Source organism: Podarcis filfolensis (genome assembly GCF_964270895.1).
Source record: "Podarcis filfolensis genome assembly, chromosome: 1".
Classification (NCBI taxonomy): Eukaryota; Metazoa; Chordata; class Lepidosauria; order Squamata; family Lacertidae; genus Podarcis; species Podarcis filfolensis.
The window spans coordinates 13,347,162-13,368,278 of NC_139604.1; the positions used below are offsets into that span (position 1 = coordinate 13,347,162).

The 21,117-nt window shown below is 44.4% G+C and overlaps 1 protein-coding gene across 7 annotated transcripts in view; it reads left to right on the top strand.

The window, feature by feature from the left end:
* MYO1B (myosin IB) overlaps positions 1–15,705 on the top strand; it is a 165,779-nt gene extending 150,074 nt beyond the window's left edge. For all 7 annotated transcript variants that reach the window (XM_083627132.1, XM_083627136.1, XM_083627131.1 and 4 more), the window contains 6 exons: positions 397–531; positions 2,040–2,146; positions 5,272–5,404; positions 6,552–6,704; positions 7,627–7,754; positions 14,032–15,705. In XM_083627132.1, coding sequence (XP_083483258.1) covers positions 397–531; positions 2,040–2,146; positions 5,272–5,404; positions 6,552–6,704; positions 7,627–7,754; positions 14,032–14,155 — 780 coding nt within the window. In that variant the 3' untranslated portion in view covers positions 14,156–15,705. The remainder of the gene's footprint in view (positions 1–396; positions 532–2,039; positions 2,147–5,271; positions 5,405–6,551; positions 6,705–7,626; positions 7,755–14,031) is intronic.
* The last annotated feature ends 5,412 nt before the right edge of the window (positions 15,706–21,117 follow it).

Sequence of the window (21,117 nt, forward strand, 5' to 3'; positions counted from 1 at the left end):
CTTGCAATGTTAAACTGTGGTTTGGTGCCAGTGTTGAGAACCTTTGTTCCTCCAGGTAATTGCTGAGCTACAATTCCCATTCCCCTTGACCATTGGTCATGCTGGCTGGGATGAGTGGGAGGTGTAGTTCCGCAACATCAGGAGGGTCCAAAGGTTCCCTACACCTGGGTTAGTACCACATCAGAACCAGCTCATTGGCTTAGTAAAAAGTACAATAGTTTTACACTCAGTTGTTGCCAGCAGTGTAATATCTTTTTGTGTAAATGAAGCTAGATGTTGGTTTGCCAGATCTTGTGAATAGGGAAGGTGGTTGTACGAAGCCTGCTTGAAGAAAAAAAATTTAGTCACTTGAAAGCAAACAAAAAAACACAGGTTGCTTAATTCTTCTTTCCATAGATGCAAAAGTATTTTTTGGAAATGAAGAATAAGATGCCTTCTTTATCGCCAATCGATAAAAACTGGCCAGCAAGGCCTTATCTCTTCTTGGATTCAACTCACAAGGAACTGAAGAGGATATTCCACTTGTGGAGGGTAACCATATGATACAAGAGTTAATTGTATTTGTCTGTTTGTTTGTATTTTTATTTATAGTCTGTTCTACCTTCTGCTCTCAGGCACTCAAAGCAATTTAATGTATAATATAGTGTTTTGTTTTATTGTATGAAACATAAACATGAAGCATTGGAACATCTGAACAAATAAAATACGATAAAAGCCATTAATAAAGGACCAGGGGGACAAAACATGCAGTGCTCCTTATTTTTCATTAGAAGTGTCTCAGCAAAAATATGTATTTCAGAGGCTGTCAATAGTTTCAAATGGCATCAATCCAAAGAGACTGAAATTGCTCTTGGGTTTCATTTGTTAGTGGGGAGCTAACATTTTCTCCCCATGAAAAGGTAGTGCCTTTAATCTTCCTTAGTAGCGCCTGTATAGTCATCAATCTTGTGAGAGAAGGTAGCTGTTAAATTCTATTTACAAAAAGCTTAAAAGTGTGACTGCCTTACTGAACTCTAGCAAAGTCCAACTGGGAACTGTGCACACGTTATTTGGAACTTCCCAGATAAACTGGTGGAAGTCGGTGGTTTCTGTTCTCTCTCTCCTCTTCCTTCTACAGTTTAGTTAAGTTGCTGAGGATGGCTGAGTCAAAATGAGAAGCGTAAGCAACAGTTCTTGAAACGGCCCTCTGGGTGATTTCCATATTTCCCCATTAATCTACACTTTCCCCAGCCATTAGAATTTCCTTAAGCCTCGTATTCTGGCCTGTATGTTACTAATTAGTTTTATGAGGCAGAGGGAATATGTGTAACGATTGCTGTGGGCATATCTGTTCATCCTGCGAGATTTAGTCAGAGGAGTTATTTAAGAAGCAAAAGGTATAGGTAAAGGGACCCCAGACAGTCAAGTCCAGTCGTGAACGACTCTGGGGTTGCGGCGCTCATCTCGCTTTACTGGACGAGGGAGCCAGCGTTTGTCCGCAGACTGCTTCCGGGTCATGTGGCCAGCATGACTAAGCCGATTCTGGCGAACCAGAGCAGCGCACGGAAACGCCGTTTATGTTCCCGCTGGAGTGGTACCTATTTATCTACTTGCACTTTGACGTGCTTTTGAATTGCTAGGCGGGCAGGAGCAGGGACTGAACAACGAGAGCTCACCCTGTTGCGGGGATTCGAACTGCCAACCTTCTGATCTGCAAGCCCTAGGCTCTGTGGTTTAGACCACAGTGCCACCCCCATCCCAGATAAGCAAATGGTGGCCAAGTAGAATACTTCCCCCCTTTTTTTTACACTTTGATGCCCTGCCTAGGTTGCCTTGTGATGAATGCGTGTTCACAGGGAAACAGGTAGAAAATGAGGTACTTCTTGTGGAGCTGATTGCTGCGTTTATATAATTGCCTGTGGGATGTGACTGATTCAATCCAGAAATGCATTAAAATTGGGTTCTTATGCACAAAGGGAATAGCAAGCCATGGCAGCTGCTCTTCCGAAGCCACTTTCAAAGAATAGCTTTGTGATTCATCTGTAATACTGTTTTTGTAGTGTAAAAAGTACCGGGACCAGTTCACAGACCAGAAGAAACTGGTTTATGAAGAAAAACTGGAAGCTAGCGAACTTTTCAAGGACAAGAAAGCTTTATACCCAGCCAGGTAACGAGCTGTTCGGAGGCCTATGCTGAGGCTGCAAGATTGAAATGACCTTATTTCATATAGATTGAGGGGAAATTTGCTAGGAAATCCTACTTATCTCCACTAGCAGATGCTGCCCATTGTAGGCTTTCACAACTTTGCTTATCTCCATGGACTTGCCCAGAGAGCTTATATTACATGGATTATTGGCTTAATAAAATATTTCTTCCAATGGCTTTACATCTGGAAAATTGAATCTAAGTTGGTTAAGCACACTGAACACGCCGCGTACAAGGCTATCAAATTTAGGTACTATGTAGGTTTCAAATGGATGTTACATAAAATCATAACATTTTTTTAAAAAAACAACAACAACTTTATGCCCTTCCCCATTTCTCCCATGCCAAAGTGCAAGAGAGGGGATTATTGAAACCTAGGAATGAAGAAGCTTTCTAGGAGATGCCTCATCATTTTAAAATTACACACTTCCCAGGAGTGTGTTGTGTTGCATGTGTTTGCATCTTTGTGAGGCCTGCCTGGTATCAGTCAGCAACTCACACAAATATTCTGGAGAAGGGATTTATTTATTTTTTAAATTAAAACCTTGCATTCTAGGAAACCTCTGTGGGGAGCAGGGACTGATTGTGGAAATGTAGATCCCTGCGTGACGACCGTGGAAAATTCAAGTTTCATGCTAGGGATTATTAGGGAAAGGATTGAAAATAAAACTGTCAATTCAGTGATGCCCTGGAAAAAGGCACAGAAAAAGGAGCACGACCTCTGTGAAGAAAGAGCACATCCATATCCATTGAAGCTCCTAGTTTAGTTTATGGCGAAAAAGGGACAACACAATAGTGGTTTATAAAGTTACATGTGGTTTGAAGGAATTTGAGATTTCTCCTCTCGTAATCCAGATCTTGGGGGTCATCCGGTGAAAATTAATTAGTGGGTGATGCAGGAAAGACGTCAGGAAGGACTATTTTGAACACAGCCCATAATTAACTTAAGACGTGTGTTCGGCTACCACTCAGGTCTTTTTCCACTTCGGTATTTAAAAAAGCAGCCAAAGTTAAGTTCTTTATCTTATCAGTTTCTTAGACAGGTAGGAGCCGGTCATCATATGTTTGGATGAATCTCAGGCAGCACTCCTTGTTCCAGACAGGGGTACACACAGTTCATATTGCTTCAGGGGTTGTAACACTGTCTGCATTCCTCCTTCCTTTGGAAGCGGGGGGGAATCTAATGCAAAATGATGACAAAAAATTCTTTGGGAATCTTAATAAGTGTTGTAAGAAATGTATTCTTTTTGTAATTAAATATATGTTGGGTGTCTGTTTTGTTAGGAGAGTCCTCTGACATAGTTGCGGATTAGACTCCTGGGCTACATGGCTATAGGGCTATGTGTACCTCTCACTGGGTTTTGCTCTCGGGGTTTGTACCCCAGTCTCAGTTTCCCAGATGAGCAATTGTGTCTAAAGTAGCCAGAAGTGGTAATTGTTACATCACAAATACACATGTCACACACAACTGGATTTCCTGTGAGGCAAAGATCTGAGGGGCAAAGGATTTTATTTTATTGCTCCCGCAGGGTCTTAATTTACCTACTGATTATAATACAGAGGCATGGCTCCCTTAATACTAGGGGGAAATTGAGTCTGCAGGAAACCCAGAAATTCTTCTTCAGCCTAGGAAAATTCTGGGGGCTGAAAACCTCATCATTCCTTTCAGGTTGAGCATAGTGAGCTAGCAAAGTTACCTTCCAAACCTGTAATAATAGTGGCGATGATGATGTTGACGATAACAACAACAACAACAACTTTATTATTTACCGTATTTTTCGCTCTATAGGACGCACTTTTTTCCCTCCAAAAATGAAGGGGAAATGTGTGTGCGTCCTATGGAACAAATGCAGCCTTTCGTTGAAGCCTGGAGAGCGAGAGGGGTCGGTGCGCACCAACCCCTCTCGCTCTCCAGGCTGGAGGCAGCTATCCGCAAGCCTTCGGAGCATAGCAGGAGTTCGGAGCACAGCTGCGGATAGCAGCCTGCAGCCCAAAGCCCGGGGAGCACAGCGCCAACTCCCACTGTGCTCCCCGGGCTTCAGGCAGCTATCTGCAAGCCTTCGGAGCGCGGCGCCAGCCCTGCAAGCTCCGGGAGCGGCGGCAAGGCTGCGCGCAACCTTGCCACCGCTCCCGGACCTGTTCTGGGGGCTGGGGTCGGGGGAAGCTCGGGCTTCCCCCGCCCCAGCCCCGCGGCTAAAAACGAAGCCAAGACAGCGAGCGGGATCCTTCCCGCTCGCTGTCTTGGCTTCTGCCAAAGCCGCGCACAGCCTCTCCCGGCTGGAGAGGTTGCGCGTGGCTGAAGAGGAAGCCAAGACAGCCAGCGGGATGGATCCCGTTCGCTGTCTTGGCTTCTTTGCTCTTTGGGGCCGGGGGGGGGGGTTTCCCTTTATTTCCCTCCCTAAAAACTAGGTGCACCCTATGGTCTGGTGCGCCCTATGGAGCGAAAAATACGGTATATGCGTCCCATCTGACTGGGTTGCCCCAGCCACTCTGGGCAGCTTCCAGCAAAATATAAAAAACACACATAAGAGAACTTTGTCAGCATCGCCCGTTAAATGATCCCTAAACAGCTCAAGACCACAACACCTCAAGGACTGCCTCCCCACACATGAACTGACCCAGAACTTTGACCATAATTTGAGGCTATTCTTTGTGTGCCTCCTCCATGAGAGCTCCGGAGGGTGGCACCACAAGAAAGGGCCTTTTCTGCACTGGCTCCCTGTTTCTGGAATGCTATCCCCAGGGAGGCTTGTCTGGCGCCTTCATTGCATGTCTTTAGGCACCAGGTAAAAATATTCCCCTTCTCCCAAGCCTTTTGATAATTACTGGGTAATTACTGGATAATTAAACAGTCTATGGCCTTTTAAACTGGAGCGGGGGGGGGGTGTATTGTTTTTCTTTGTTACTGTGTTAGATATTTTTTCTGCTTTTATATTGTAAACCACCCACTGATCCCCGGATGAAGGGCAGTATAGAAATTTCATTAATCGCCAGGCAAGTGTCTGTTTGCAAGCTTGACTAAAGGCATGCCAGTGGAGCCATTTTATGAGCTTTCTTCATCTCTTTCTTTCTGTTGTCTCCCTCCAGTGTTGGGCAGCCTTTCCAAGGGGCTTACCTCGAAATCAGCAAAAACCCCAAGTATAAGAAACTAAAAGATGCCGTGGAGGAAAAAATCATCATTGCTGAAGTAGTAAACAAAATCAACAGAGCAAATGGAAAGGTAAAAAGAAAAAGCAGCTTATACCCAATGAGATTCACTTTTTGTTCTCTTTGACTTATTTTACATAAGCTTATTACTGTGTGGAGCAAAAGCAAAAAAATGTTGCTTTTAATAATCCTATATCCCCAGTGCTAAGGGTCCTTAATACTAGTTTGCCTTAGTTTAGAATAGATATTCCCAATGGTGATGGAATGTTCAAAGGCATAAGCATCAGTGAGACTTGTGACTTATCCTGTACCTAGTTAACTAGATCCTTATTCCCATTTCCGTAGCCATTTTTTAATTCATTCCCCCATTTCAAGATTGCAAATTCATTTGGAAAGGGTGGCCCTTTCGCCACTGAACCAAAATGGCTGCTACTTTTATCACGTAGACTTGAAAAATCTTGGTACAGTGGTACCTCGGGTTACATACCTGTCAGGGAACTGCCATCGGAGCTAGAGGCGGAGGGAAGGCTCCAGAGGGATGCTGGAGAGGGTCCCAGTAGGGAGAGAGGCAGCTCATCTGCTGGGGAAGGAAATCGGCGTAACACCAGTGGAGAAGGGGGGCAGATGGGGGAATCGGAGAGGAGGCTCCAAGACTCATCGCCGGAGACCAGCGGGGAGAGCACGGGTACTCCGCTGACCACACCCTCCCTGCGCAGAAGACTTCCGCGCAGGGAGAGTGGGAGGAGACTTGGCGTCAAAGAACTTCTTTGCTGGAAGAAGTTCAAGAAACGCCCACTGACGGATTCTGCCAGCGACTGAGACAGCCACGAAGCTAGAGGCTGTCCAGACAGAAAGGGTTCAACCAGGTAACCTAGACAGGAGTGGCGGCAACTTACGCACAAGCAACCCCTAGAACCACTACAATACGCTTCAGGTTACATACGCTTCAGGTTACAGATTCCGCTAACCCAGAAATATTACCTCAGGTTAAGAACTTTGCTTCAGGATGAGAACAGCAGTGCAGCAGTGGCAGGAGGCCCCATTAGCTAAAGTGGTGCTTCAGGTTAAGAACAGTTTCAGGTTAAGAACAGACCTCCGGAACGAATTAAGTACTTAATCCGAGGTACCACTGTACAAGCCAGACCTTGAAGTTGCATTGCTTCTTTAATAGCTACCCCTATGTATTAGCCCCGTGAATAATCCCTGTCGTTCTTCCTCAGTGCACTGCTAGGATTTTCCTGCTCACAAAAAACAACGTGCTGCTTGCCGATCAGAAATCAGGGCATATCAAATCAGAGGTTCCTCTAGGGGACGTCACTAAGGTGTCCATGAGCTCCCAGAATGATGGCTTCTTTGCTGTGCATCTCAAAGAGGTAGGTATGAAATCCTGTATAATATGGGCAAACGCTTCATGATTCAAAACAACAATAACTTGTCCAGTGGTACATTCCTCTAAAGTTTCGTATGTACTATGTACAGTGGAACCTGTTTTCGAACGTAGTCCGTTCGACTTCTGAAAAACCGAAAATCAAAGTGCTGTCAGCAAAGTGAATGGTGAAAATGGAAAGACGTGCTGCGAAAGCTGTTCAACTTCCGAGGCACGTTCAAAAACAGAAGCATTCACTTCCAGGTTTTCAGCGTTCGGCTTCCGAAATGTTCAGCAGTCGAGACGTTTGAAAACCGAGGTTCCACTGTGGTACATAATAAGTTTATCTGTGTATTATAAATTTTAAAATGCTGTCCACAGGGACAGTTGTAGGCAGAATAAAAGTATTTTCTGTCTCATTTGTAAAGGAAAAGAAGGCGAAGCACGTTTCACCAAAAATGTCCTTCCTTGAAGTGCCTTCTGTGCCGAGTAAGACACATTCCAAATATTATTTAGCCAAACTTCAATAGGGATTTTAATAGATTGTTTCCAGTACTGGGCTTTGGTTAATTGGGCTGCTGATAACAGAAAAAAATGCTGCGGGCTTATCCACACTTATCCTTTGCCCTATGCTTTCCAGGCACAACTCCACACTTTAAAGCTCCTTGTTTAAGTGCTCTTTTTTCCACTCACTTTTCCTGTGAAAACCTGCTCTCTAAAGCTGAAGCGCAGCAAACAGCAATTCAGGTGTTTCATGGATTGCTGTTTGCTCCAAATCAGCTGCAAAGAGCTGGTTTTCAGGAAAGCTCTGGGACAGGAAAAAATAGCGCCGGGAAACAGCTCTCAAGCTGGGAGAAAAGCTAAGTGCGGATAATCCCTGTTTGAATTCGGATCGAATGATAACGTGCGAGTTTCCTTTTCTGTGCCAGGGATCTGGAGCAGCTGGGAAAGGGGACTTCCTGTTCAGCAGCGATCACCTGATTGAAATGGCCACGAAGCTTTACCGCACCACGCTCAGCCAAACCAAGCAGAAGCTCAACATTGAAATATCCGATGAGTATGTGCTGGCATTTGCCCACTTTAAACAGCTTCTGCTGGGAGAATTTGAAATGACTCTAAATGAAAAGATTGGAACTGATTTAATAATACGAAAACAAACTGAAGGTTAAAAATAGGAAGGCTGATGAGAAACAAACCACCAGGGAGAGACAGGGAAAGCATGGGGAAGCAACAGCCTTGAAACTGTTTAGTGAGGGGGCCACCACAGAAGCGGCCACACTCTTCTCTCCATTTCCCCAACCTGCCTGACTACAGTTGTAAGTCTGCGAAGCCAGTGTTAGGACTCCTCCCTACACTAAGGTAGTTTTCAAAAAGAACTTCATTTATCCCTTTGCTGCTTTATCCAGCATTGCTCCCTAACAATATCCAAAGCCTGCCCACATGACATGAGTCAATGGTTATATGATTTGGATCTTTGGGTCTCTCTCTGCTATTTGATGCGGGTGGCGCTGTGGGTAAAACCTCAGCGCCTAGGACTTGCCGATCGCATGGTTGGCGGTTTGAATCCCTGCGGCAGGGGGCGCTCCCGTTGCTCGGTCCCAGCGCCTGCCAACCAAGCAGTTCAAAAGCACCCCCGGGTGCAAGTAGATAAATAGGGACCGCTTACTAGCGGAAAGGTAAACAGCGTTTCCGTGTGCTGCTCTGGCGAGCCAGAGCAGCTTCGTCACGCTGGCCACGTGACCCGGAAGTGTCTGCAGACAGCGCTGGCTCCCGGCCTCTAGAGTGAGATGAGCGCACAACCCTAGAGTCTGTCAAGACTGGCCCGTACGGGCAGGGGTACCTTTACCTGCTATTTGAGCAGGGACGCACATTTATGCTTTTAAAACAGTCTTTTCAGGAGTTATTTCTTAGCCCCCGCTTCATCTTGACAATTTGACAGGCACTTAGTAATGTGTGGAACATAATTGATTCCACTGCCTGAGCAGTTTTCTTACTCTTCCTTTGAATAAGAGGCGATAAAACCAGAGTCCCCTCGTAATCTTGGTGCGTGTTCTTGTAAAACGGGGGTCTTATGCATTCCATTACTTTCTCACCCGTTTATTGCTATAGAATTACTTGCTCGCAGGAGGGTCTGGAAGAAAGGGAGACTTGTGAGTTTTCAGATGACTTATTTTTGGCGTAAGCTGAATTGTCAGCGCAGATGGTGTTTTGGAGCCCTTTTTTATGCAATAGGAGGGGGAAATGCATTTAATCTACTAGTAAACCATAATTGTCGATAGCCTTTGCTTCCAAAGGTGCCAGACTTGATCAAAATTAAATCTGTGTGTGCTTGGTAAATATTTAGCACACTGGATGAGTCTGCTTAAAGCAACTTCAATAACATTTACGTGATGTAACCTTGCAGGTCTGTTTCCTAATGATGCAAACAAGGCCAGACTATGGTAATCCCTAGTGTACAACTACTTGTGTTCGCATTTGTGTAGGTAGGGGGACTGCTAGTTCTACAAAGCATCGAAAAGGAGGTATACAGGACTCGCAGGGAGCATGTGAGCTTATGGTCTTCAAACGCAATTATGGTTGTGCTTGTATGTTGCTCCTTTAGTCTAGCAATGACATATGTTTGTACAGTCGTAACTTGGTTTTCGAACAGCTTAGTTTTCGAACGTTTTGGCTCCCGAATGCTGCAAACCTGGAAGTGATTGTTCCAGTTTGTGAGCTGTTTTTGGAAGCCGAATGTCCAATGGGGCTTCCACGGCTTCCGATTGACAGCAGGAGCTTCCTGCAGCCAATTGGGAACCGCGCTTTGGTTTCCGAACGTTTTAAAAGTCAAATGGACTTCCGAAACGGATTCCGTTCGACTTCCAAGGTACGACTGTATTACCAGGTGTCCCTTTTGGGCAGAGGGATCAAAAAGAAACTGAGGAGCAGTGCTTAACACCTTTAATTGGGACTACTGCTCTGCCCCTAGAAACTGCATGAAAGGCGATGGTGCATTGGAGCTCAGAATATTAGTTGTGGGGTACTGCAACTCAGGGACAGACCGTGTACTTTTGCTTGTAGAATGTCCCGGGTTCAATCCCCAGGATCCCTGGGTAGGGCTGGGAAATATTCCTACCATGATTCCCTGGAGAACTTAGCGTGGACAATACTGAAGTGAACAGACCAATGATTCGACTTTGTGTAAGGCAGTTTTTATGAGCTGGGGGCCATCAGCCACCAACAGATGAGGAAGGTGCCTTAGGTTTCTCTACATTGGCTTACAGCAGCGTAACAACTCCCACCATCCCTAGCTAGCAGGACCAGTGGTCAAGGATAATTGGAACTGTACAGTCGTACCTTGGTTGTCGAATGTCTTGGTTGTCGAACGTTTTGGCTCCCAAACGCCGCAAACCCGGAAGTAAGTGTCCCGGTTCTTTGGAAGCCAAACATCTGGCGTGGCTTCCGATGGAGTGCAGGAAGCTCCTGCAGGCAATCGGAAGCCCTGCCTTGGTTTTTGAACGTTTTCGGAAGTCGAACAGACAACCAAGGTACGACTGTATTCCGAAAACAACCAGAGACCCAAGTTTTGGAAACACTGGCTTAGATCAATTGTTGCCCTTCTTCTGTGCATCATTATTTGTTGTGGTCCTTTCCTTGCAGCCTTTCAGAAGATGGAGCGTGATGAAAATATGAAGAAACATTGCTCGCTAGGACTTTATGTAGTTAACTGGTGTTTGGGAGAGGATTGGTGTAACCCTGATGACCATTAGCCACAGTTTTTTAGTTGCTGGCTGACGTGCCGTTTATGTATTTATTTAATCATTTATTCCTCTCCTGCCTTTCACGATTGTAATCCGTCTAAAGTGGATTACATGTTACAGTGCACTTTTTAAAAAAAAAAAAAAGTTTTAAAGATGTTATTTAGTTGAGGGGGAGAGAGAGAGAAAGAGATGCAATCCATCACCAATGATGGATGGAGCACTGCACTCTAAACGGCTGACCACTTTTGCCAGAAGGTTTTAGGGGAAGGGAGTGAGTGGATGGGAGTTCTGGGCTAATGGCTCATCAGGGACTCCCAGCTGGGTAGGTGGAAAGATGTACTCTGTAGAAGCTCTGAAAAGATCAGGCTCCTTCGTCCCAGGAGCTCTGCAGTTAGTTTGATTTGTGGCTTCTGCTTTAAGGCAAAAATCCTTTTGAAGTGTGCAAAATCCCTGTTGGAAGCCTCGCTTAAGATAAAATGCTGGAAAGAGAGACTGCCTTTTCTAAAAGGTGGCGTGCTTTCCTGCTTTGTTACCAGTGGGATCTGTCAGTGCTAAATGGTGCTATGATGTTTATCTTTATTGTTTCTGGAGCTGCTGTACCGAATGTGGAGGAGGGGAATATTCAGTAACACTTAAACTAATGGTTTGCAAGCTACTGGGAATTTAGCCTAGCCACTTGGACGTAGCAAAGCCAAAAGAGGGGAGTGGGTGTCCAAGAATTCAGTTACACAACTTGGACAGGGCTGAGTAGGAAATAACGTGGTCACTGTGAAAAGCTGAATAATATGAAAATGAGGGGTTTTAGATATTAAATGGATTCAGATAAGCCCTAAATTATCATACAGCAGATATGTGGGAGCCAGGGCCCAGATGTAGCCAGTTCTACCCTACTCGACCAGGATGTTTCTTAGAAGCTTGATTTTACCTTATTATTTTTAACGAAGACTTTCCAATGGCTGGGAGAACCCTCCAAATGTGATTGTGCAGTTTGCCTTGAAGAGCATTGCTTACATGCAACAAGGATGTGTCAGCATGTTGTTTGAAAAGCAAGGCACCGCTGACCCAAAGTTAAACCATTGGTTTCAACTGGAAAGGGTTGGACACATGCCTTTCTTCCTCGTTGCAGTAAATGGGGTCTAAAAAGTGATTAATTTTGGCTGAATTGTGCCCATGGTGGTTACTTTTGTAGGACAGGGCCTGGTGTGTTGAGCAAAGAACCATTCAGTCTATCAGCAGCAAGGGAGAGGAACATTTTGATGGGAGCAGCTAGAAGGGAGGAGGGTTGAAATGGGTAGGAAGAAGGGACCAGGCTTTGGAAATTACATTGGAGCTACATGGGACGCAGGTGGTGCTGTGGGTTAAACCACAGAACCTAGGACTTGCTGATCAGAAGGTCGGCGGTTCAAATCCCCGCAACAGGGTGAGCTCCTGTTGCTCGGTCCCTGCTCCTGCCAACCTAGCAGTTCGAAAGAACGTCAAAGTGCAAGTAGATAAATAGGTACCGCTCCGGCGGGAAGGTAAACGGCATTTCCGTGCGCTGCTCTGGTTTGCCAGAAGTGGCTTAGTCATGCTGGCCACATGACCCGGAAGCTGTACGCCGGCTCCCTCGGCCAATAAAGCGAGATGAGCGCTGCAACCCCAGAGTCGGCTGCGACTGGACCTAATGGTCAGGGGTCCCTTTACCTTTACCTTACATGGAAATAGTAAGCATATACGTAGGAATACTTATTTTATGGATCTCTGTGGGTGGTTAGACACATGTGGAAGCAGGAGCAGTGATTCAAATGGTTAGTCAACATTGTGCCCTCCATATATTGTTGGATTCCAGCTCCCCTCAGCCCCAGCCAGCATGGCCAATGGTCAGGGAAGATGCAAGTTGTAGTCCAACAACATTTGAAAGGTACCACATTGGCTATCCTTGGGTGAACGAATCTGCTGAGGGCCGGGGCCGGGGGCTGTTTCTGAATTGAGGGATTTGGTAAGAATAGTTCACAAATAGGACCAGGTTAGGTAGTACCCCTTAGAGTACACCTCATAGGAAAAGTGGACAATTTGTGGAAAATGTGGGCTTTTCAACTTCGTTTACTAACTCTGCCACCCTCCGTAAAGGTTTCTTTTTATTTGTCAGAATTGCTTTGACTTGACTTTAGAGCAGGGGTCAGCAAACGTTTTCAGCAGGGTCCACTGTCCCTCAGACCTTGTGGGGGGCTGGACTATATTTTGAAGGGGGAACAGAATGAATTCCTATGCCCCACAGATAACCCAGAGATGCAGTTTAAATAAAAGGACACATTCTACTCATGTAAAAACACACTGATTCCTGGACCATCTGGGGGCCAGATTTAGAAGGCAATTGGGCCGGATCCGGCCCCTGGGCCTTAGTTTGCCTACCCATGCTTTAGAGGATTAAAAAAGAAAGACATCACAGAATACATTAGCTAGCAAAGATTTCATGACTTGAGAATAGAGAGCAGTCAGTTTGCAGTGAGCAATTAAGACTTTGCTTTCTTCTGTCTTATGCAGAAGGAGGATGAATGAGTCTCTTGGTATCTTCCTTGTTCCATGAGACCCACCAGGCGGGGTTGGAGGAATGTGTCCCATTTTGACTCCATTATTTCCTCGCGTCAAGTGTGGCGGGGAATAAATATATCTGTACTCAATGTGCTGGAGGCTGGGATACAGCTGAAAAACATTTTGCGATTGTTTCAGCCGGCAGTAGAATTTCCGGCACACCATATTGAGCCAATCTTGAACGTAAAGCCAAATTGTGGCATTTTGTATTTAGTCCAGTGCCTGCATTTTGATTTTATTTTTGTAAAAGCACGCTAAGTGCTGAAGGGCAACACAGTAAGTGTGTCAGCCAGGGTTTTCCCAACTTTCTTTACTTTTCTCTGTATGATTCTCTCTTCTGTACTCCGTTGCTCTGGCAACTTTCCAGATTGGATTATTGCAACACACTCTACGTGGGGCTGCCCTTGTAGATGATTTGGAAACTTCAGTTGGTCCAAAACAACTCTCAAAATATGAAGATTTCTTTAATCAAATAGCAGCCCTAGTATTTGCTTTTTAAAAGGTACTTGGCCTGATACCCGAGATAGAAAATCTGGACATTCTTCTTGTCTGCCCTCAACAGTAATATTTCTATTTTTTTAAAAAAAGCAAACCTTTTGTATTTGTTTAAAAACCAATAAAAATTGTTTTTTAAAAAAGCAAACAAAAGTATCTTGCATTTGCAACCTGTTAATAACCCGTTAATGGAATGTACAACCTGCCTCACTGCCTGGTATAAGCAAATTTTGGAGGTGGATCACTCTCTTAGCATGATGAAAGATAAGCAAAAATCAAGGGTGGTGGGAAGGGGAAGTAGATTTGCAGTGACTTACTAGGTAGGAATATCCAACACTGGCCATATTAAGGTCCATTGATTTTAGCATGTCTTCTCCAAGTATGATTAACGTGAGATAATCACCTATTTTATTGCTAATATAAAGAGGGCTTGTGATGTGCTTACGCTTCTTTGCTTTCTCCTTGCTGCTGCAGCCAGCTGGGACGAACGCCATACCAAACTGAAACCTGTGTTTTTGCACCTCCCAGGTTCCTCGTTCAGTTCAGACAAGACAAAGTGTGCGTCAAGTTTGTGCGGGGCAACCAGAAGAACGGCAACGTGCCCACTTGCAAGCGAAAAAACAACCGCCTTCTCGAAGTTGCTGTACCTTAATTTATGCACGCTCTCTCCCTACAATTCTCCATAATGGTGCAATTTTACTCGTTTGGCAGGGGGGTGGGGTGGGATTTGAGGGAGGGGCAGTCTGCTAAAAGGTGCGACTAACTTATTGACCACCACCCCTTTTTTTTCAGTTGTTACAGCTTTTGGTTGATTTTTATATACAGGCTTTGTGTGCTGATAGCATATTATAAACAGAAAGATGCCTTGCTGCGTATAATTTCTGTGGTCATTCCTTACTTTTTAACGCCGCATATCGTAAACCCCGTACGCTTTAATGGCCCATTCCTCATATTTATTCTTTAGAGCAGAATCCTTCGCCGCAGGCTATATCGACCCATTTCCTCCCAACCCTATTCTGTGGCAGAGCTCAGTCCAAAGGGTTAATCATAAACCAGGACTGGAGAGTCTGGCAAAATTCTGGGGCTGCTGCAGCTACCTTGTTAATTGCAAACAGCACAAAGCACCAAGTAATTTGATCTTTAATGGAATATGTGGGGCAGGAAACCCTAATTCTGCAAAGCAGAAGGAATGTACGACTGCATATGTAGCAGCTGCATATGGTTTTTTGTTTTTTGTTTTATTTACAGTGCGGGTGGGGGAAACCTAGCATTCTGCCTCAGACTTTTTAATTGTCAGCTTTTAATGACTTTGTAAGACTAGGAAGCAGAAATGAGTCCATTAAAGAGGCAAGAAGTGCGTTAAACGGTTCACAATAGCCACACAACAGCGCAAGGCATCTCTTTTGTTCTCTATGGGGTCTCCCACCCCTCTTTAAAATGACCCTTCAATGTTTAAAACTCCTTAGAAAGCAGTTGTTTGCATGGGGAAACGAGAGGGCAAGGTATTTTACACTACGTGTCAAATGAAGGGATAGAGGAATTTTCTCTCTCTCCCCCAGATGTTGGCATGCGTGCTGTACAATGTGCAATAAAGCATTCATACAACTTGTGAAAATTATTTATAATAACTTCTGTGGGTAATAAAAGAGGAGAGATCCTGCGTATCTGTTGTGAGGACTTAAGTTAGGCTAGTTCTATCTTAATGTTGACGTTATCACTTTGGAAGAAGGGGAAATCATTTCGGTGGGGAGGTATGATGTACATAAATTTGATATTAATGATAAATAATTGTTTTAATTCTGTGCTGTTTGGTACTCTTGTGATAACCATATTTTTGTATTTCAACCAGTTTTATATAAGTTTGTGTGCCTGATATGTAATGTGTGCACAGAAACACTTTACAATCAAGAACTGCATTCTAAACTTCCTGAATGGAGATTGCAGCTTAAAGCCTTGTATAAACCAGGAGAATTAGCAGAACGCATTGATTTATGGAGTATCATTTTCCAGTGTTTAGACAGAAGTTAGCTAAAAGAGATTGTTGAATGTGACTGTTTGACTTGTTGATGTAAGGATGGTTTTAGATCTATTGTATTCTCAGACTGATGCAAGAACTTGCCGTCAAGGAAAGGTTTCTGCACAATATGTGCAATGCAAAAAACAAACAAACCCAAGTATAAATAAAGAGAAGCTTTGAAGCAATGGCTCGTCATGTTTGGCATTGGGTTATTTATCAGCCATCAAATATGTGGGTTTTTTTAAGAGTGCAGAGCAGAAGAATTAACGACAGCAGATCTATTGATAATATAGATTCCCCCCCCCCCCGATGCATTTCTTAAATAGAAATCTTCCTGCATCTGTATTTCCATCCCATTTGATCTTTGGTGAAGTGGCTTCAGAAGAGCTTTTAACCACTGCTTCATATTAAATGCAGAAAACCCAAACTTACACAGCTCATATTAAATAGTAGCTTCACCATCTGAACTAAGAGGATTCTTCCAATATATGGAGCTGAATGCAATCCCAACATCTCTGCATATTTGTGTGGCCATGGAACCTAATGATGCTATTCAGATGAAGAGGCAGGAGACCACACAGGTTGGTTTCTCAGTGGCTGGGGTCAGCAGGAAACAGGCCTATCTCCCAGCCCAATAGTGCCCCCAAAAGAACCCCTTTATCCCCATATAAGTGGGTAGGCAGGTATGATTAATTCATGTGGGAAACTTAAAACACAATTAAAATTCAGGGGATCTGCTTACTAGGGCTAGGAGATATATCAATATATTGTCCAAAACCAGTTTGAAGTCCATATCATGATAATTGGTTTCATCATTTCGGACCTGGCAATATATCTCAAGTCATGGGCATGTGTGTTTTACGCAAAAATCACTATGTAGAGAAAACCATGAAGGCAGCCAATGCCCCTACACAATATATTGATATATTGTGATGTTTAGCTGGTGATATATATTTCAGTGTTGAAAACCGGATATTGCCCAGCCGTAGCTGCTACAGTGAGGATAACATTTGACCTGCTTCCTCAACCACCACAGGTAAAGAGCTGGCATGGAGATGGAGAGCAATATCTCCCTGCCGGAAGCAAACAGATGTCATTTGGCCCTCGTGGAAAAGAGCAGGATGCAGTCCATAAGAACATTACAGGGGGGACATGTTGCAGACCGTGTTAAAAAAACCAAAATGAAAACCAGACAGGAGCAACCCAGTGGTTTTCTCTCTGGAGGAAGAAACCTAAAATGAGATAGAGGAGTATCCTTTCTTCAACTTCCATTTCCTCTCTATGTTTTTAATAATCCTGTCTTTAGTAGGAATGTCTAGCCATCCTTATTAAGAGACCCGCCCAAGTCCCTTAGAGAGAGAGGCATTGTCTCTTTACAAGATGCTTCCTGTGCAGAACCCGTGAGGACCAGTGGATAATCCGTGGAGTTTGCAGGCTTCATCTCTCTGCTGCATCTCACATCTGTTTTAAGCCTCTGAGCGCGGAATGTTAAGGGCTGGGAAAGGGAATGGACCACTGGGGAATTCCACAGCCCACTCTCATCCCCTCCCTTATATTTTAACATGGCAAGAAAGGCTACAGCTACACAGCTCTTTGCTCACTGACCTCAGCTACCCTCTGTGACTCGGTTGGGAAAAGTCAGCGGAGGGCTGCTTCTGGCTGTCACCAAGGCGGATTTTGCAGATCAGCCCACCAGTTATGGCCAAAAGCTTTCTTTTGATGTGCGGCTTTTGCTGCAGTGCACTCTCCGACGTGATGAGCATAGGGGAGTTTGGCAGAAGGAAAACATGGCTCCACAGAGGGAGATTGTACTTTATGCGTTCCTCCATTCCCCCACCTCTGTAGAAATTGGTGGGTGAAATGCAGTTTTTGCATTGATCGTGAAACTCAGGAGTGGTAAAGTTTGGAATCTTAATTGTTAAAGATTCAAGTGTGGCTCTGTCCTTCTCCCATCTGAATCTCATTAAGCACATGTCATTTTTCTTCTGTTTTTAATCTACCATTTCCAGCCCTATGAGCTGGGCTTGATCCAGATTTCCGTCCTTATCGACAATCCAACTGCTGATGAGACGTGCAAAACCTTAGAAGTTAGTGCAGATAGTGCAATATCTGTACGCTTTGTGCTCCCCCCTTTTTTTGAGGGAGGGTGCAACACAGAGCTCAGGCTTGGCATTCTGGAAGACATGGCTAAGGTCATGCATACACTCAGTGCTTGTTGTTATTGTTGTTTAGTCATTTAGTCATGTCCGACTCTTCGTGACCCCATGGACCAGAGCACGCCAGGCACTTCTGTCTTCCACTGCCTCCCGCAGTTTGGTCAAACTCATGCTGGTAGCTTCGAGAACACTATCCAACCATCTCGTCCTCTGTCGTCCCTTTCTCCCTGTGCCCTCCATCTTTCCCAACATCAGGGTCTTTTCCAGGGAGTCTTCTCTTCTCATGAGGTGGCCAAAGTATTGGAGCCTCAGCTTCACGATCTGTCCTTCCAGTGAGCACTCAGGGCTGATTTCCTTAAGAATGGATAGATTTGTTCTTCTTGCAGTCCATGGGACTCTCAAGAGTCTCCTCCAGCACCATAATTCAAAAGCATCACTTCTTCGGCGATCAGCCTTCTTTATGGTCCAGCTCTCACTTCCATACATCACTACTGGGAAAACCATAGCTTTTACTATATGGACCTTTGTTGGCAAGGTGATGTCTCTACATTTTAAGATGCTGTCTAGGTTTGTCATTGCTTTTCTCCCAAGAAGCAGGCGTCTTTTAATTTTGTGACTGCTGTCACCATCTGCAGTGATCATGCAGCCCAAGAAAGTAAAATCTCTCACTGCCTCCATTTCTTCCCCTTCTATTTGCCAGGAGGTGCTATCTAACACTCAGTTCTATCTTTCTAGAAAAAGAGGTGCTGGAACTCACCATGAAACTTCTCCCTTGTTCTCTTAGCATGGCAATGGCATCTACTTGAGGTGCCGGAGCTGAGCTCTGGCTGAAAAAAAGCCCTGCTTACATTAACTGTCTGTCACACAAGTGGTGCTTCAGGTTAAGAACAGTTTCAGGTTAAGAACGGACCTCCGGAACGAATTAAGTACTTAGAGGTACCACTGTATATGAAATAGATAGACCATAGAGTTGATTGGAGGTTACGTAATATAAGAAGTGAAAATGCGTTTAATTTTAAATATCACAGTCACACCTTCATCTTATTGGAAAATGTATTCATGGTTCTAGTGAGCTATGGTTGATGAAGGGGGGCTGGGGGAGAGATGACCATCCGGAACTCAGTACTGCAAACGAAAGGCAGAAAAAGCTAAAGAGCAAGCAAAGTGAGAGAAATTCTTCCTGAAATACCATTGTACCCAGAAAGCAATGGGAAGAACAGGAATTGCTGAAATTAGCTCTTAGGAAGCTGTGATGCTCCTACTACAAATGATATAAACTCTAAAGCAGAAGTTTAATCTGAACCTTGCTTGTCTATGTTCCAACAGCCAATGTGTTTTGTGTGTTTGATCCTGCAGTTTTTAATGAAAATATTTGATCTTCATGTGCCTCTTGCCCAAGAGGCCTGGAGGGTGGCAACATGAGAACAGGGCCTTTTCTGCGGTGGCTCCCCATTTGTGGAATGCTCTCCCCAGGGAGGTTTGCCTGGTGCTTTCCTTATATACCTTTATGTGCCAGGCAAAAACATTTCTCTGTAACCAGGCCTTGGGCTGATTGACATCCAATGCCCTTTAAAAATGTTTGGGAAGGGGGCAAGTCATTGGATTGTGATTTTATATTGTGAACTGCCCGAGACCTGTAAGTATAGGGCAGTAAACAAATTTAATTAATAACAAAAATAATGATGATGATGATTTGAATTGCCATAAGCTACACTGAGTGACGCGCAGCATTAGAAAGACGGGGCAGAAATGAAAAGTAGGATGTTGACATGATGCCACAATCTGCTGTTTTTCACCAACACTGAAAGGTGGTCCTGGCAATTCATTAGTCCAGCATGAAAAATTAAACAGTTTCGTGATCCTACAGCACAACAGAAAAGTCATTTGTCATGTTGGGCGAAACTAGTAAGCAGAACAGGAATGGAGAGCGGGAGAGGTAGAATAAAAACCATTGCATCTTAGAGAATTGTTTGGAGATGTCGTTAGATGTTGTGTTTTTCCAGAAGCAGCCTCTTCTTGGGCAAGAGAGACTGTAGTAGCACGTAGCAAATAGCTGCAGCTGGGGCATAGCAAAGAGGCACATATATGCTGCTTTCTAGGGATTTACAGATTGTATGTTTATATTCTGGCATGCTCTTTCCAGCTCAAACATTCTGCATCCTGTCGCTGGGGAAATTATATGCAATATCCTCAAATGGGACAAAACCCCATTTTTTCATGCAGGGGGAGAAGGAGGGTTTCCTTCTTTCCTTCTCTCCCCCCCCCAAAAGCAATTTTGCCTACTTCCAACAGCTTTTTACGTGTAGAGAATGAACGTGAATAGACGCATAGGCAGAAGCAAGAAAGGGTCGCCCCATTGCTCTGCATCTTTTGGAATCATGTTCCCTTGCTCCAGATGTTCTGCATCACAAGTAGAGAAATGTTTGGCATTGGATTTTGTTTGAAACTGATTGTTGATAGTCTCCCGAGACAGCCTGTGACAAACTGTATAATAAAAATGTTAAAAATAGTGCGGCCATTCCCTGGTAAAGTAAAAGTTCCCACAATTCAGTGTGCTGGGAAAGTTGCTGAACTTTCCTTTGACAGAATGTGCTGGTCCTCTGCTTTTACAACCTTCCACTGATCCCCAGTTCCTTGTTTACATGCAGTTCTCTTCCTGCCCTCTCCAAGTAATAGTTGGTTCCGACTCCTCCAAAAACAATGGAGGAATATCCTAAGAAACTTCTAAGAAAAGCTCTTAATACAACTGCAGACGGGGAAATATTTGATGAGCAATGCTTGACTGAAGGCAAAGATTATAGCATAGCCTCCAACATGAAAATAGAGATGTCCTATTTAATAATAATAATAATAATAATAATAATAATAATAATACCCCACTCATGTGACCGGGTTGCTTCCAAAAACCTTCCCTATACAGGCAGCCTTCAGATGTCTTCTAAAAGTTGTGTAGTTACTTATCACCTTGACTCAGGGGACACTTAATTCCATACTGTCCAACATTTCTCCAATGAAAAGAGGATGTCCTAAGGAAAAGTGGGACATTCCAGGATCAAATCGGAAACTGGGACGGCTTCTGTAAATCTGGGCCGGTCTCTGGAAAATAGGCTGAAAGCAATGGACCTTTCAGAAACTATGGACCCTTGGCAGGTGCCTTATCATTCCTGTGCCAAAACAAATGTAGGGAAAGGCAAAGGAATATCCAAAGCTCTGCAAGTTGTCCTGTTCCACAGCTTCTTCCTTGTTCAGAAGTTCATGAGAAGTTCTGCACACTTGAACCATTAGGTTAAAGGTAAAGGTAAAGGGACCCCTGACCATGAGGTCCATTCGTGACCAACTCTGGGGATGTGGCGCTCATCTCGCTTTACTGGCCGAGGGAGCCGGCGTACAGCTTCCGGGTCATGTGGCCAGCATGACTAAGCCGCTTCTGGCGAACCAGAG